The sequence below is a fragment of the Cajanus cajan genome, chromosome 6 (assembly GCF_000230855.2).
Source record: "Cajanus cajan strain Asha chromosome 6, NIPB_CcT2T_4, whole genome shotgun sequence".
Taxonomy (NCBI): Eukaryota; Viridiplantae; Streptophyta; class Magnoliopsida; order Fabales; family Fabaceae; genus Cajanus; species Cajanus cajan.
Window position 1 is genome coordinate 44,401,145 of NC_138522.1, and position 14,628 is coordinate 44,415,772.

Genomic DNA, 14,628 nt, shown 5'->3' on the forward strand with positions numbered 1-14,628 from the left:
ATTTTCAATAATTTAAATTTTTTAAAAATGATTCTCATTTTTTATTTTTTATTTCACTTTATTTTTAAATACCCATGCAATATATAAAATACTTGATACAACTACAAAATTATTTTCATGCCAGTATAAATTCAAGAGCTACATAATGAAAATTTTATTATTGAGACCTCAATTTTTTGGGACTAAATCCATGTCATCCGTATCTTAAAGAATTCAAATATATGTTTATTTATTTTATTGAAAGATGCATACCCAATAAACAAAGGCAACAAGCCAACAAGACTCAATAGATAGATAGGAATATAATAATTATTTTTTTGGAAGATTGCAATAGCATTTTAGCACCGAATCTCAACGAGAATAATATATAATCATAATTATTTTTTTAGCAAAGTTTTATTTTTAAATCTCTTTAATTATTTTTAAGATTCAATTAAATTTTATTATTTTTAAAATATTTAATTTTTAAAATATATTTAATATTATATTTTTGTTCAACAGTGAAAATTAATCCTATTGATGTTAATGAAATTAGGTACAAATATAACTTTGAACATTTTTAAAAAATTATAGAATAAAATTAAGTATTTTAAAAATACTGAAATCAAATTGATAATTTAAAATTTTAAATGATTTAATTTGATCATATAATTTTCAAACAATATTCAATATCATTTTTTTATTGAATTTTATTAACATTGTTAATATCAATTTAAATAAAAGGATAATATTGATTTTTTTTTAAATATTATTATTTTAAAAATAAATAAATAGACCAAAAATATAATTTTATTTATAAGTAATTATTTATTTATTAAAAAATAAAATAATTTTTGTAAATGTTATTCACAACTTTTAGTGATATTATGTAAGTGAGTAACGTCTTTAATTTTTTTATATAATTTCTTAAAATAAATATTATTTGTGACTTTAAAATTATTATTATTTTGTTCATTCTTAGAGAGGCACCTCAAATGGTGGGATAGTTGACCCCAAGATTTAACGCGGCTGCATACACAAGGCAGGATTCGAACTCCTGACCTTGCTTAAAGGTGGATCAACCCCTACCACTGAACCACACGCTTGGGGTTACTTTAAAATTATTATTAAAGATTAAAAATCTTGATTTTAAATTTTAAAGGAATGAAAATCAAATAAATATATTTTATAAGTATTAAAATTAAAGTTTCTTATTTTACATGGACTAAAAATATTTTCCAAAAATAAATAATAATATTTATAAAATTTTAAAAATAAAAAATAAATAAATAATTATATAAAAAAAACTTGAATAAAATTCACTCATTTCATATTGGCTAAAAATATATTTAAATTAAAAAAATTATTGTATTTTACAAGTTTTTATCTCTAATAATTATTTATGATTCGATGCATGCATAGAGAAATTCGATGAATAAAGAAAACATGTAATTAAAACAACTTTATGAAATCAACTAATTTTGTTGCAGAACATTCCGTTACGGATAAAATGCTTATGCTCGTGCTTTTTCCAGATAAAGAATATAGGAATCTCCCGTGTTTTTGGTTTATCCTCTTTTTGCGTATATAATTTTTAAATATATTTTTAGTCAATCAAAATTAAAGTGATTTTAATTTTAATTTTTAAATTTAAAATTATAATTTTTAGTCTTTATAATTTTAAAAAAATTATTTTAATTTTTATATTTAAATTTTGTTAAAAAATTATTAAATATTATTCATAAAAAAAATTTATTAATTTTTTTATTAATGAAAATATCACTTAAAACTTAACTAATATTTGTTTAATTATTAAATTTGACACTTTGAAGTGTGTTATTAGAGATTTGAAGATTAAAATAATATTTATAAAAATTATAAGACTACAAATAATAAACTTAAATTTAAAAGACAAAACAAAATTATTCTAAATTTAAGAGACTAAAAATATATTTAAGTCTTCTTAAAAAATATATACACATCTATAGTAATATATTTATATTTTTTATGATTTAATTATAATTGAATTTTTATTTTTACATATTTACAGTTTAATATATATGGATTATTAGGATTAAAGATAATCCAACAATTAGATAATCACTTAAAAAATCATTTGCCTTTATATCTTTAATATTTACTTTCATGAATCATTTTAATGGAAAAAAATCCACTCTTTTATAATAAAAACTTTCTCACTGACATATGTTTGCAAGCGAATACAACATCATTATATGTGCTCTCACAAATTATATTTATATTTTGTAATAATAATAATAATAATAATAATAATAATAATAATAATAATAATAATAATCTATAGTTATTATAAAAAGAATTAGAGTTTGTAATTGTTTTTATTTTTACTTTTTAGTAGATCACTTTGCCTCTCAAATATTAAAAAATAATAACTTCTCATATGCTCTTTGAATAATCATCTATAACCATCTAATATTTCGTTTGTGTAATTAATGGAGATATGAGATGTCTTGATCTCTCTAATAATAATAATAATAATAATAAAGACCAAATTTCATGCTACAATGAGATGTCTCAATCTCTCTAAAGCTATTAAAAAGCTAACATTTAAGACTACAACTTTCATGAAGACTTTAAGACCAAATTTGGTCATTTATCCTCGCTGTTGTAATGCTCAATCTGGTACTATAGCGTTGGATTTCTGTCACCCAGTTTTCCCATATTGTTGTAGCGCCTAATTGGCCATTGTAGCATTGGATCTCTGGCAGATCCTGTGTTTTCACCGTTGTAGCATTCATTTCACCACTACAATGTTGGATCTCTATTTGAACCTCATATTTTGGGTATTTCCAATGCTGAATGCAAAGTTTTTTTTTTTTTTTTTACATGTTTATGGTTTCTCCTTTATTTCTCACATGCATTTCACAAGTTTCACTTCTAACACTCGTGGAATGCTCTTTTACGTTGATTTATCCATGTCAAAATGACATGCATCCAAATTTACATAATCAAGTTCATGCCTTATCGCATCAAAACCCAATTGAAACTCATCTGCATTCTCAAATTTTCTTCATAAACACCATTTACAACTTATTTTCATCATAAGATTAAGCTTCCTAGATCAATAACAAATCAAACAACGTATGAAAATTGAATCCAAATCCCTTTACCTAAATTCTAGCCACGAAAAAGAAGAGAAGAGAAACGAAAAGGAGTATAAGAGAATTCTGCAACCTCCAAACTTTCGAGGTAACACCACACCACCACCACAACTTGCTTTCCCTCTTTCACATGTTAGCCACAGAGAAGGAAGAAAAAATGAACGTTTCAACCATAACAACACTCTCAAGATCTAGATAAGAAAAAGAAAAGAAAAGGACACAGTGTTATAGTCTTGGTTAATGGTGAATTGTGTCATGGGTCTATTTTGGTAAAAAAAAAAAAACTACTTATGAGGAGATTTAAAAAAATAGTTTATTAACTTATGCACATAAATTAACTTGTATTTTTTCATATTAATTTATCTAAATACTTATTTTTAAGTTATGCATGAGATAATTATAATTTGTATAAATATTTATGAAAAAAAAACCCAAATACATCATATATTTATCTTTTTTTCTTTTGTATAACCTATATTCATCTTTGGTGGAAACTAATTGATAAAAACTTCCTAGTTATTTTGCAAATTTACATAATTAACATTGGTTTGTGATGAAAGGAGAATTACCGTGTGCCCATGGTTTGACATAATAGAAATTAGAAATGTAAGTGAGTTGGGTTGGGACAGGTTTGTATGAGTGTGTTACTAGATCCGATCAAATTTAACGAGTTGTGTTAGGTTATATTTGTGCATTTCTTTTTGAAATTTAATTTAACCCAATCTAATTATGAACATGTTGGATTAGGTAGAGTCAATATGGTCAATGTAATTAAATTGATTTATTATACAAATTTAAATATTTTGCAATAAATATAAATCATTTGATATTTTATTCCAAATACAATGTCATCAACTAATATAACAAATAATGATATAAAAAAAAATTTAAAATAAATTTGTTGATTTACTATGTTGTTATCCACTAAGACAACATTAATACAAAATAAACTTTAAGATAAATATGTTGTATTTTTATAATGTTATTAATCCAAAAATATAATATTTGTTATTGAACAAGAGTAGTAGGGAGTATTATTTTGAATAAGTAATCATACTAACTTATTATTGTTGTTGTTATTATTATTATTATTATTATTATTATTATTGACCAAATCAGGTTTAGTCATTGATAAAAACAAAAAAATTGTTACCTTTCTCAAATAGTATCGGATTTTGATCAAGTTGGATTGAGTATGATCCAAATACTAAAAAAAATTGATCCAAAATCATTAAATTGATTTGAATCAATTTAGATTCATGAATTATTCGTATCAACTTACACTCTCAACAAAAACATAAAAGTGAATACGATAAAAGGGTTTACCTTTTTTCTTTTCTACTCAAAATTAAATAAATAAAAGTGTGAAGAAGTGAAATGAAATTATAACATAAATAATAAAAAAGGTTAAATTATATTTTTGGTCCTTTATATATATTTTTAGATTCATATATATTTGTCTTTTATATATTAAAATGTTCACTTTGATCATTTATCTTTTTATATTTAAATCAACTTAGTTCTTTTAAAATTATGTTCATTTTCAGTTTCATGACATGTAATTTTGAATCAATTTTTAATTGATTTAAGTCTTAAAACTTGTAATATTAAATTCACTTATATGAAAAATATGAAATATAATTAATGTTTGATTCTAAAAGGGTTATAAATATAATGAAAATTATCTGAAAAATATATCTTATAAATAATTAAAAAATAATATAAAAATATATTTTTTTAAATTTTATTTTTTACCATGCTTACAACACAATTAATTTAAACTTCAATTATATTTAATAACTTTTATGTAAGTGAATCTTATATAAATACATTTTAAGTTTTAAATCTATTAGAAACAGATTCAAAAAGAATATGTTGACCTAAATTTAAGAAATAAATGATTAAAATAAATATTTTAAACAATAAATGACCAAAACGCTTTTTGTTTACAGAATATTTTAAAATCGATAAATAAGAATTAAACCAACAACCAAAACTAATAAATAATTAAAATATATCTAAAAAATAAAATAAATAACTAAAAATATAATTTAATCATTATTTTTTTTTTACTTATCTCATCAAATAACTTTAATTTTCTACACAACTTCTAATCTCTTATTTCCTTTTTATTTCCTTCCTATGCACTACCAAATAAGGGAAGACATATTTTGATGGTAATCCAATACCCAATATTCAGAACTTAAAAGAACAAATTAATGGGTCATAAATGTTATTAAATGACACTGATGGATGGATGCATACCCCACATGATATAACAAATCAAATAATCTATCAAGACATTTTGAGGATTTTCTAAATTCTTTAAATTGGTTTATATTATATAAATTAATTTAATCAAAATAAAAATTTGTTTAATATAAAATCTTATTTTAGAAACTTAGTAATTTCTTTTTATATTATCTGAAAAAGTTTTTAACTTATAAGTTTTCATTTATTTTTCTTTTCTTTGTTAATTTAATTGAAATATTACTTTTTATTTTTTTTACTCATACTAAAAATTAATATATATCTTCGTTAATCAAATATTATTTTTACTTTTATTATTTTGAAAACTTTTATCTATCCTCTCATGATGAAATAAAAATAAATAAATGTCTTTTATGTCATTTTATAATAATTAATTATTCTATTAATTAATTTTATTAAATATTTTTATTCAATTAAATAACTTATAAACACTTTTGTATTATTTTGTTGGTGTTGTACTTAGTGTATATTAAAGGCACTTTTGAAATCATCTTTTAAGTTTTGATTTTAAAAATACCCTGTAAATAGAAATAGGTGGTGGAAGATTAATTAAAAAATAATTAAATAAAATCAGAAACCTAAGTCAATAAAAAATTAATAAAGTTAATATCATTCAATTTATATTTAAATTTGAAATAATAAGTACAAATTCTATATTTAATGTTTGTTTTTGTCATTATAATTTTTACAGTTAAAAAAATCATACTATTAGAATCCAACCTCTTAAACTGAAAGTATATATTTAAAAAAATATGTATATAAATAAAAGCATGAAAGTGCGGATAAAGTGGAAAATTGATTCTGGGTGAGTCGTAATTGGTTAACGAAAACAATGAATCGAAAGAAACGCAGAGGTTCACTAGTGAGCGTGATTCTAACGCGTGGAATGATAAAAATTTGAATTCAAGATGGGTACTAGTGTCTTCAGTTTTGCACAGCTCACAATCACACATTCTCTCTCTATATATACCCCCAATGCGGTCCCTCTTGGTTTCATTCACTCTTCACTCTTCCGTTCCCTTTGCCTGCAATTCCAATTCTCTCTCCCTCTCTTTCGCTTTTCACGCAACCGTTTCCCCTTTTTTCGTCTCCCTTCTTCTCTCGCTAGGGTTAGGTTTTCGTGTGTGACTATGAGGTTGAGGGAGGACGTGCCTTGTAAAAACGATGACGTTAGTGCCGAGAAAGAGGAACTCATAGAGAAGGATTTAACCTTGCCACAAAATCAATGGTGTCCCGTGCTGAATGCGGGCTTTTCTTCCCCTAAGAGACTCGTTGTCGTTGGCTATGCTCTCACTACTAAAAAGATTAAGAGCTTTTTGCAGCCTAAGCTCGAAGGTTTAGCTAGGTAAACCGAGCGTTCTTAAACCTAAACCGCTAATTCATCGTATCATCCTGCGATTTGATTTCTTAACATTAAATCAAATAAATCGTTTATTCTTCTTCCAAAAGGTTAATTTCAATTCGCAATTCAACCGACAGAATTTATACGATTGGTTGTTTTCAATTAATAAGGTTCTTCCGCCACGCGTCGTTTTCGTTAGGCTGGCGAGAAAGCGAAAGAAAATATATGTGATCCTCGGAGAATCTGTTCAGAATGAGAGATATTTTACCAATTTTTGTTGTTTTTACGGGGATTATAGGAATCCGTGCTATTTCTGAAAACCTTAAAAGATTTGTCTAAGTGCCTAACAAATTCTGAATTCAATTATACCTAATTTGTTCTATAGTGTCATCCCTGATTTATGCTTTAATAATGTTGTTTTATACTTTTTAATAACTATGACCGTATTCCAGTACTCGGTTTGTTAATGATTAAAATTAAAATTATACAAATTTTTCGTGCAGGAACAAGGGAATTCTATTCGTGGCTGTTGATCATAATAGGCCTCTTTCAGATCAAGGTCCTTTTGATATTGTGTTGCATAAGGTTATAATTTTCCCTGCGCTGAACTTCCTCGTCCTCTCTCTCTAATTTGTTCTATGTTGCTTCTTACTCGCAATTCACACAAAAGATTCAATAATATACTGTGTTATTTGGTCGTAGTTCCATTTAACATCTCTAATGATAACTTGTTCTGTTCAATTTCGACTGATTCTTCCGTTTTGTTTCTCGGAAAATGCAGTTATCAGGGAAAGAGTGGCGCCAGGTTCTTGAGGTTGGTCCCCCCTCCTTTTTTATTTTCCTGCACGTGTTTTTATTGTGTTGTTCAATCCAATCATAATAATTATGTTTGCAGCTTGTGTTGTTTCTTTATGCATTTGATGCTAACTGGGATGAAGAAAGAAAACGCTGGAAAGGCTGGTCAACCACTAGCTTTTTAAACTTGCTGTCTGACATAATTTGTAGAGTCTTTGTCCGCTATCTGTCATTATGAATCATGAACCAGTAGTTGAGGTCGAGACCTCAAGGTTCGTGCAAGTGAGGGTGCTACTACTTTCATGGCCATCTAACTGATTTATCAGGTTTTATATGGCAAATATTTTCCAAAGATTTTCCCTTTTGAATTTGTTGAGGCAGGTTCATTTCTCCTGGGTGCAAGGATACCCTTCTGGCTAGTTAAGAGTAAAAAACAACTTATCAGTTCCGCTCTTATATTCCAATCCTCTATACTGTGGGTTTGTTGTACTTATAAACTGGATTTGGAATAGTGGCCTAAATTGCAAGTTACTACCCTAACTTTTCTCATCGGTGGACATGAATTGTGGTGACTATCTCCCCCATTTCATTAACAATGGTTGCTGCCTGGTCTATGATAATACTTCTCAATTGTACTGTACATATGCGTGTCTGACAATATCTGTCTTTTCTCAAATTTGTGTCTACAAGTCTGCAACTAATTATACGAGTTTATAACTTGTATGAATTGGTGCTTTCTTATTTTCATTTTTGATATGATATATAATGAGTAAAAGGTCAAATAAAACAGTCTCTTTTTGTTTGTTGCCTTGATCTAGAAGTCCTCTATATTCAATTTGTCGTACTCACTATCTCATGATTATCAGTTGTTCATCAATTAGGGTTAAGCTTTCATGTTTCCATGAATGAGAGTTGACTCAGGATGCCTCTATGTTCTATGACTCAGAGTCTTGAACATTGCATGTTTCTTGCGAGAGCTGTTTCTTACTTTCCGAGAAACTGTTAACTAAACTAAGGATTCTATTTAGATGGATAAATGTTCTGAGAATTCTTTAGGAGAAAATAAATGCTGAATTTGTGCATGTTTGGCTGTTTATTCACAGCCCATTCTATGCAGTTATTTATAATAGCTAAAAACTCGGTGACCTCTTTTCTAAGTTTTTATCTTTCGGATATATTTTAGGATTATAGGCAGTCACATCCAGAAGTTACTGTTCTAGATCCTCCAGATGCCATACAACATTTGCGCAATCGTCAGTACATGCTTCAGGCTGTTGCAGATATGAACCTTTCTGATTCCTATGGTAAATTTTTTCCTCTCTGCCTTGATTATAGACTGTGGTAGAATGGAATTGCTATTTAGTAATGCTGTATGTTCAACCATGCTGAGTTAGTAGCTAATGAAGTTTCTCATATTAAATATGCATACAGGCATAGTCGGTGTTCCTCGTCAATTAGTTATCAAGAGAGATGCATTAGCCATCCCAGAGTTGGTCAACAAAGCTGGCTTGACTTTACCCCTTGGTATGTATATGTTGGTTTTTCAACTACTTTTAGATGCTGCAGTTATGCGATTTGTCAGAGCATGGACGCATCGACATTTATTGTTACGAGGGTTGTGTTTTTGAGGCAAAGTCATTAGAACTTATGAAAATAGGCATGGTAATCCTATCTATTTTTGTGTCTGATTAGATTACTTAATTTTGTAATGCTTAATTTCAACTTTCCTTCTTATTTTTGCAACTTCAAAATCATTTTAGTTGCAAAGCCACTAGTTGCTGATGGAAGTGCAAAATCCCATGAGTTATCCCTTGCTTATGAGAAATACTCCCTTCAAAACCTTGAACCTCCACTTGTTCTTCAGGAGTTTGTTAACCATGGTAAGCAGTTGTTGTTTGTTTAGCTATTTTTAACTATTAAATGGCCAGAAGCCACTCATGTTAAAATGAATAACACATGCTGTTTTATTTTTGGTTTAGGAGGTGTTCTCTTCAAGGTTTATATAGTTGGTGATGCTATAAAGGTTGTCAGACGGTTTTCATTACCTGATGTTGGCAAGTGGGAACTTTCTAAAGATGCTGGAATATATCGTTTTCCAAGGGTTTCTTGTGCTGCAGCTTCAGCAGATGATGCAGATCTTGACCCTACTGTTGCTGGTAAGTTATCATGTCTTGACCAAAAGCTTACTATTTATTTTTTCGAACTTCAAAACTATTTCACATTCTCACACCTCAAGAAAGGAAAAATGCCTACTTAGAATCCAGGTCTTGTCCCAGCCATTCACAAAAACGTAAGAGAAACCAGTTCCTGGTTGATATTCTGTCATCCTAAAAATCATTTAGTTTTTTGACTGTATAATTGAATTTTTGTCTGGCCTAATATCGGCATATGGGGAAGGGTGTTGATCTAACTTTGGCAATTGGAAATCTAAGCTTAATTGATTAGGTTATTAGTACATTCACTGTTGGATGGAATAGAAATGGATTGCGGTAAGGGTGCTAGTATCCAGAGTTAAAAAATATATATGCTGCAATTTGCAAGTCTTCATAACTTAACTGCATTTAGTCTCCTGATTTTCGTCATCATTTTTCTCCCTGCAGAGCTTCCTCCAAAACCTTTACTGGAGAAACTGGCCAAGGAACTTCGATGGCGTTTGGTAACTTGCTCTTTCCCGTGATTCAAGATTTCATGTTATTGATACAGGGACAACTATAATTATGCTCTTTGTCTTTATTTAATTGTAGGGTCTTCGTCTATTCAACCTGGATATTATTCGCGAGTATGGAACAAGAAATCACTTTTACGTCATTGACATAAACTACTTCCCTGGTAAGAGGAGATATTGAAGATCTTGCTGTATACCTTTTTTTTTTTAGAGATGAAAGCAACACTATTTTTTGACACACTTTTGATATTCTTTATGTCCATGAAATCACATGCCCCACTTTTTCTTCGAGAGATGATAGCAACACTATTTCACCTTGTTATAAAAAGTATTGAAAAGAGAATGTCAAAAAAGTTCGTTCATAATACTTTCTTTTGATACTCTACTTCAAGCTCATTTATAATCATCTAGATTCCTATCTTGTACTTGTGTGACTTTATTTTACTTGTACACAAAATGATTAATCTTCAATTTTGTGAGAATATCTAGAGTTGTCTATGGAATTGGTATTAAGAATGTTAAGAGTTCCATTACTTGTATGACTTTCGTTTAGAAGTCCTTTTTTGTTCTAAAATAGTCTTAAAATTGTTGCAGGATATGGCAAAATGCCAGAATACGAACACATATTTACAGACTTCCTGTTGAGCCTGGGGCAGGGGAAGTACAAGAAAAAATCGGGCTAAAGTAACTCTTTCCAGCCCTTTGATTTGTGTCCTCTCATAACGTAAGCACGCTCAAAATTATGAAGCTCAAAATTATGGCTGTATTCAAGTACTTAGAAACCATTAGTGCAAGGGAAAATTATGAAGACGTGTGTTTGGGGAACTTGGACCTGTACATAACAACTGGTAGTCTTATGTTGTGCGGAAACATTCTGTTGCCCTTCCAAAGTAACGAATGTTGTTGCAAATCCTGAAGTTCTAGCTGGTAGCTTGATGACCGAAAGGGGTCAAATACATGCAAGGCTGCAATTTGAAGGATTTGTGTTCGCACTGCAGTGGAGTTGTTGACCCTGGATGTTGATATGATCAACCACAACCACCATGTTTGATAAGTTGACGGATTTCAAATGTACTGACCGTTCTTTGCTGTATATAGGTATAAATCCTAGACAGTAGAAATCTAATGCAAATTCTCATCAAACTACATCTTTTTGCTCTTCAAATTTAATTTGTCTTCTATATTTTGGTTACAATGATCTCAGCTGAGAATATGTCGAACAAGTCCATAACTCTCCTTGCTCTTGCTTCTAAACTATAATGATCTCTAACCACCAGATTAACTGTTCCCTGTGCACAATTTCCCCCTCTCCGCTACTTATGTGGTGTAATGTATAAATTACTATGCTCAAGATAAGGGTATGTAAGGTAAAAAGGGCAATGTTCAGAATGAGATATTGTTTCCTTTAAAAGAAAATAGATTAAGCAAATTGTAATTCGTTGACATACTATCATGTATGGTAATTTTTAATTGATTGACATTGAAAGAAATTTATGTTGATAATTTGTAAAATCGTATAAACTATGAGTTAATCACCTCTACATTACGATGTAAAGTTCTTTTACATTGACAATTAATTATATTTTTTAATAGTGACATGTGAGTTGTTTATTTAATGAAATAATAATAAAATAAATAATTTTAAAAGATATGATTAGTTATCAGTGTAAAAATTTACACTGGCAGTATATGGATGATTAACTCGTAAACTATTATGTATGGTATTATAGGCACTCGAGATTACTTGTGGTCAATTAGTTGATAATCATTTAATTTAGTAAGGGTGGAAATAGGAGGTTTTGGTGGCATGAATATGGTTTATAACAAAATTTGCACGTTTGAGATTAGTTTATTCTCTGGTTATAATTATGGATGTAAAACACATTCTTACTTTTGAATATCTGGGGATAAATTTTATTATGGGTAGAAAATGAATATTATAAATGAATATATAGATAATGGGTGTAAATTTTTTTTTATTTTTTATATTCGTATGTTAATGGGATAAGTACAAAAATCATAATATTTGTACCTATTAGTACTCACTAATATTAAATTATATAAATAAATATTAAATTTGTTTAAATTTATAGGAATGAAACAAGTTTTTAGATTGAGAAATCTTAATTAATAAAATTGTATATAATATCTGAATAATTTAAGTTTTAATTTTTAAATAAAATAAATAAAATTTATTATTAAAATATATGGATATTTGTTTAATAGATACTTGGATATAAAAATTGATGCGGAACCGATATTTATCCAGCAAAGCGGATATTAGGGGCTAAACTGATTTAAAAGTGTATGTACCAAGTTTTGTTTTTCACAAAGCTTATAAATAGGTCTGAGGGGATCAATAGGCATGTAGGTTTATCTATCCTTCTTTGTTCATTTTCAAATTAAGTGTTTTCTTTGTTCATTTCTAAAGGTTTATCAACAAAAAATGCTTACAATTTTAAATTAAAATATTAGTATATTTCAATTAAGTCAATTTTATTTAATGTTTTTAATCTAAAAATACCATTACAGTAATAAATGAAAGTATTATCTATCATGAATGTGGTTAAAAATATTTAAGAAAATATTGTGTATATGTTATGTAAAATTGTAAAAAATTAAATGCATTTAATAAACTTTCTTAATTTATATGAAATTGATTATTTTTCTTATATATAAGTCTAAATAGTTAAAAAGAGAAGTGTTAATAATATATCCTTTTAAATACACTTTTTTAATTGATCAAACTTTATTGAAAAATATAAAATTTAAGTAATTTTACACCTTATTTAATTTCTCTTCACAATTTTATAATTTTTAATAAATTTTAACCAATAAAAAATGTATTACTAAAAATCCTCATCTAAAAACACATTAGCCGAGAAAAATATTGTTCTTCACTGTATAAATTGTCTGATAATTTATTTAAGAGCCATGTTGAAGCAATCTAGTTGAATTCTTTCTCTAAATGCGACAAGTATTATTTATTCTTTTGGATTAAGTAGATAAAAATACATTGACAATATAATGTTATTTTACACCGATATCCAATATAAATATACTGTATTTGGTATGTTTGGATTGAATAAGCTTGTTGAATTTTGATAATAATCATCTAAAATCTCATTAAAGTTTATTTTTAAATTGATTTATGGCGAAAAATCCTTTATACCGAAAATCTATGCCCATTTAAGGAACTAATGTAAAAATATATCAGAATATGTTTGAAGGGTATGAAATGGTATTAAGGTAATGCAATTTTATCTCCTAGATATAATATTTTTATTTAATTTATTCTTTCTCCTTTATACTTGGCAAGGACAGCTTTGTAGCAATGATACCCAAAAATATTGTTGTATGATCGATAAATTTCTTATAACCTTTATTTTTCAATAATAATTTTGTTTAAGTTTCTAACTTTCTACATTTTTCATTTGTTTAACTTCATCCAAATCTATGTTTATATTTGACTCATTTGAAAAAATGGCTAATTTTCGCCTCAACATTTTCTTTAAATGTTTTTCTTAACACTATTTATGAAAAGTCTTCTACAACAAATAGCATTATTGATTTGATATGCATACGTGTTAACTTTGTTTGAACTGGGATGAGAAATGAAAAGGGATAAGTAATACGTTGGCAATGCTAAGCTTTTTGGGTAAGAACATAGATAAAGATTAGGTAAATTCTATTACGTTTGCATATTTTAAAAGATACTAGTATTTTTTTAATAGATTCATAAATAATAAACCTATAATAATATGAAATCGATAATACGACTTATTGTTTAAAATCTTGTTATGTTTTAATTGCCAAATTACCCACCTTTATAATTACTTTTGTTATCTATTCCGTTTACGTTTATATATTATTTATGTTTAATATTGAATTTTGAAAAATTGAAATAAATATCGATGGATGGATTATTTTGCAATTATAAAACTTAAAGCACTAAATTAAATTTAACTCATTTTTGGTGCAATTTTTTTTTTTAATATTTTTAATTTGAAAAGATACTGATAACCTTTTAAAATAAAAGGTACCGAAGCAAAAATCAAATGGTAAACACTAAAATTAGCTATTTCACACGTAGTGAGATAATAGGAAGAGTGTGATTTGTAAATATGACATAATGGAAGAGAAAAAATGATGAATAGGAATGAGATATTTGGGGTGATAAAGTGTTCACCCATTATTACTCTTCATGAAATTGTCTCCACTTCCACCCTGCATTTGGATAAGGTGATTTTATTTTTGGATAGAAATGTAAATTTCGAGAGAATTTGACACTTTTTATAAAAGCAACCTCTTTGGATGCTTAAGAATTTTAAAATTTTAGGAATTTAAATAAAAAAATTCTAATAGTTGGAATCAAGGAACTTAAGATCCCACCAATATAGGTGGAATTTCCGGAACTCACATGGAAAACTATCCCA

At 27.4% G+C, this 14,628-nt stretch overlaps 1 protein-coding gene across 1 annotated transcript; it reads left to right on the forward strand.

Annotated features, from left to right (window-relative positions):
- The first annotated feature begins 6,311 nt into the window (after window positions 1-6,311).
- Window positions 6,312-11,357, forward strand: LOC109796596 (inositol-tetrakisphosphate 1-kinase 3). Its single transcript, XM_083077162.1, has 10 exons — window positions 6,312-6,735; window positions 7,236-7,317; window positions 7,514-7,546; window positions 8,711-8,831; window positions 8,959-9,051; window positions 9,288-9,407; window positions 9,507-9,683; window positions 10,128-10,183; window positions 10,272-10,356; window positions 10,787-11,357. Exons 1-10 carry the CDS (start codon window positions 6,521-6,523, stop codon window positions 10,873-10,875), a joined length of 1,071 nt encoding a protein of 356 aa, XP_082933288.1. The 5' UTR covers window positions 6,312-6,520; the 3' UTR covers window positions 10,876-11,357.
- Window positions 11,358-14,628: the final 3,271 nt, after the last annotated feature.

What these genes read in the sequence shown, in the direction of transcription:
- LOC109796596 (XM_083077162.1), top strand. Translation starts at nt 6,521, where the DNA reads ATGAGGTTGAGGGAGGACGTGCCTTGTAAAAACGATGACGTTAGTGCC. An exon ending in TTGATATTGTGTTGCATAAG is followed by an intron (nt 7,318 to 7,513) that starts GTTATAATTTTC and finishes CGGAAAATGCAG; the next exon opens with TTATCAGGGAAAGAGTGGCG. An exon ending in AGTGGCGCCAGGTTCTTGAG is followed by an intron (nt 7,547 to 8,710) that starts GTTGGTCCCCCC and finishes GATATATTTTAG; the next exon opens with GATTATAGGCAGTCACATCC.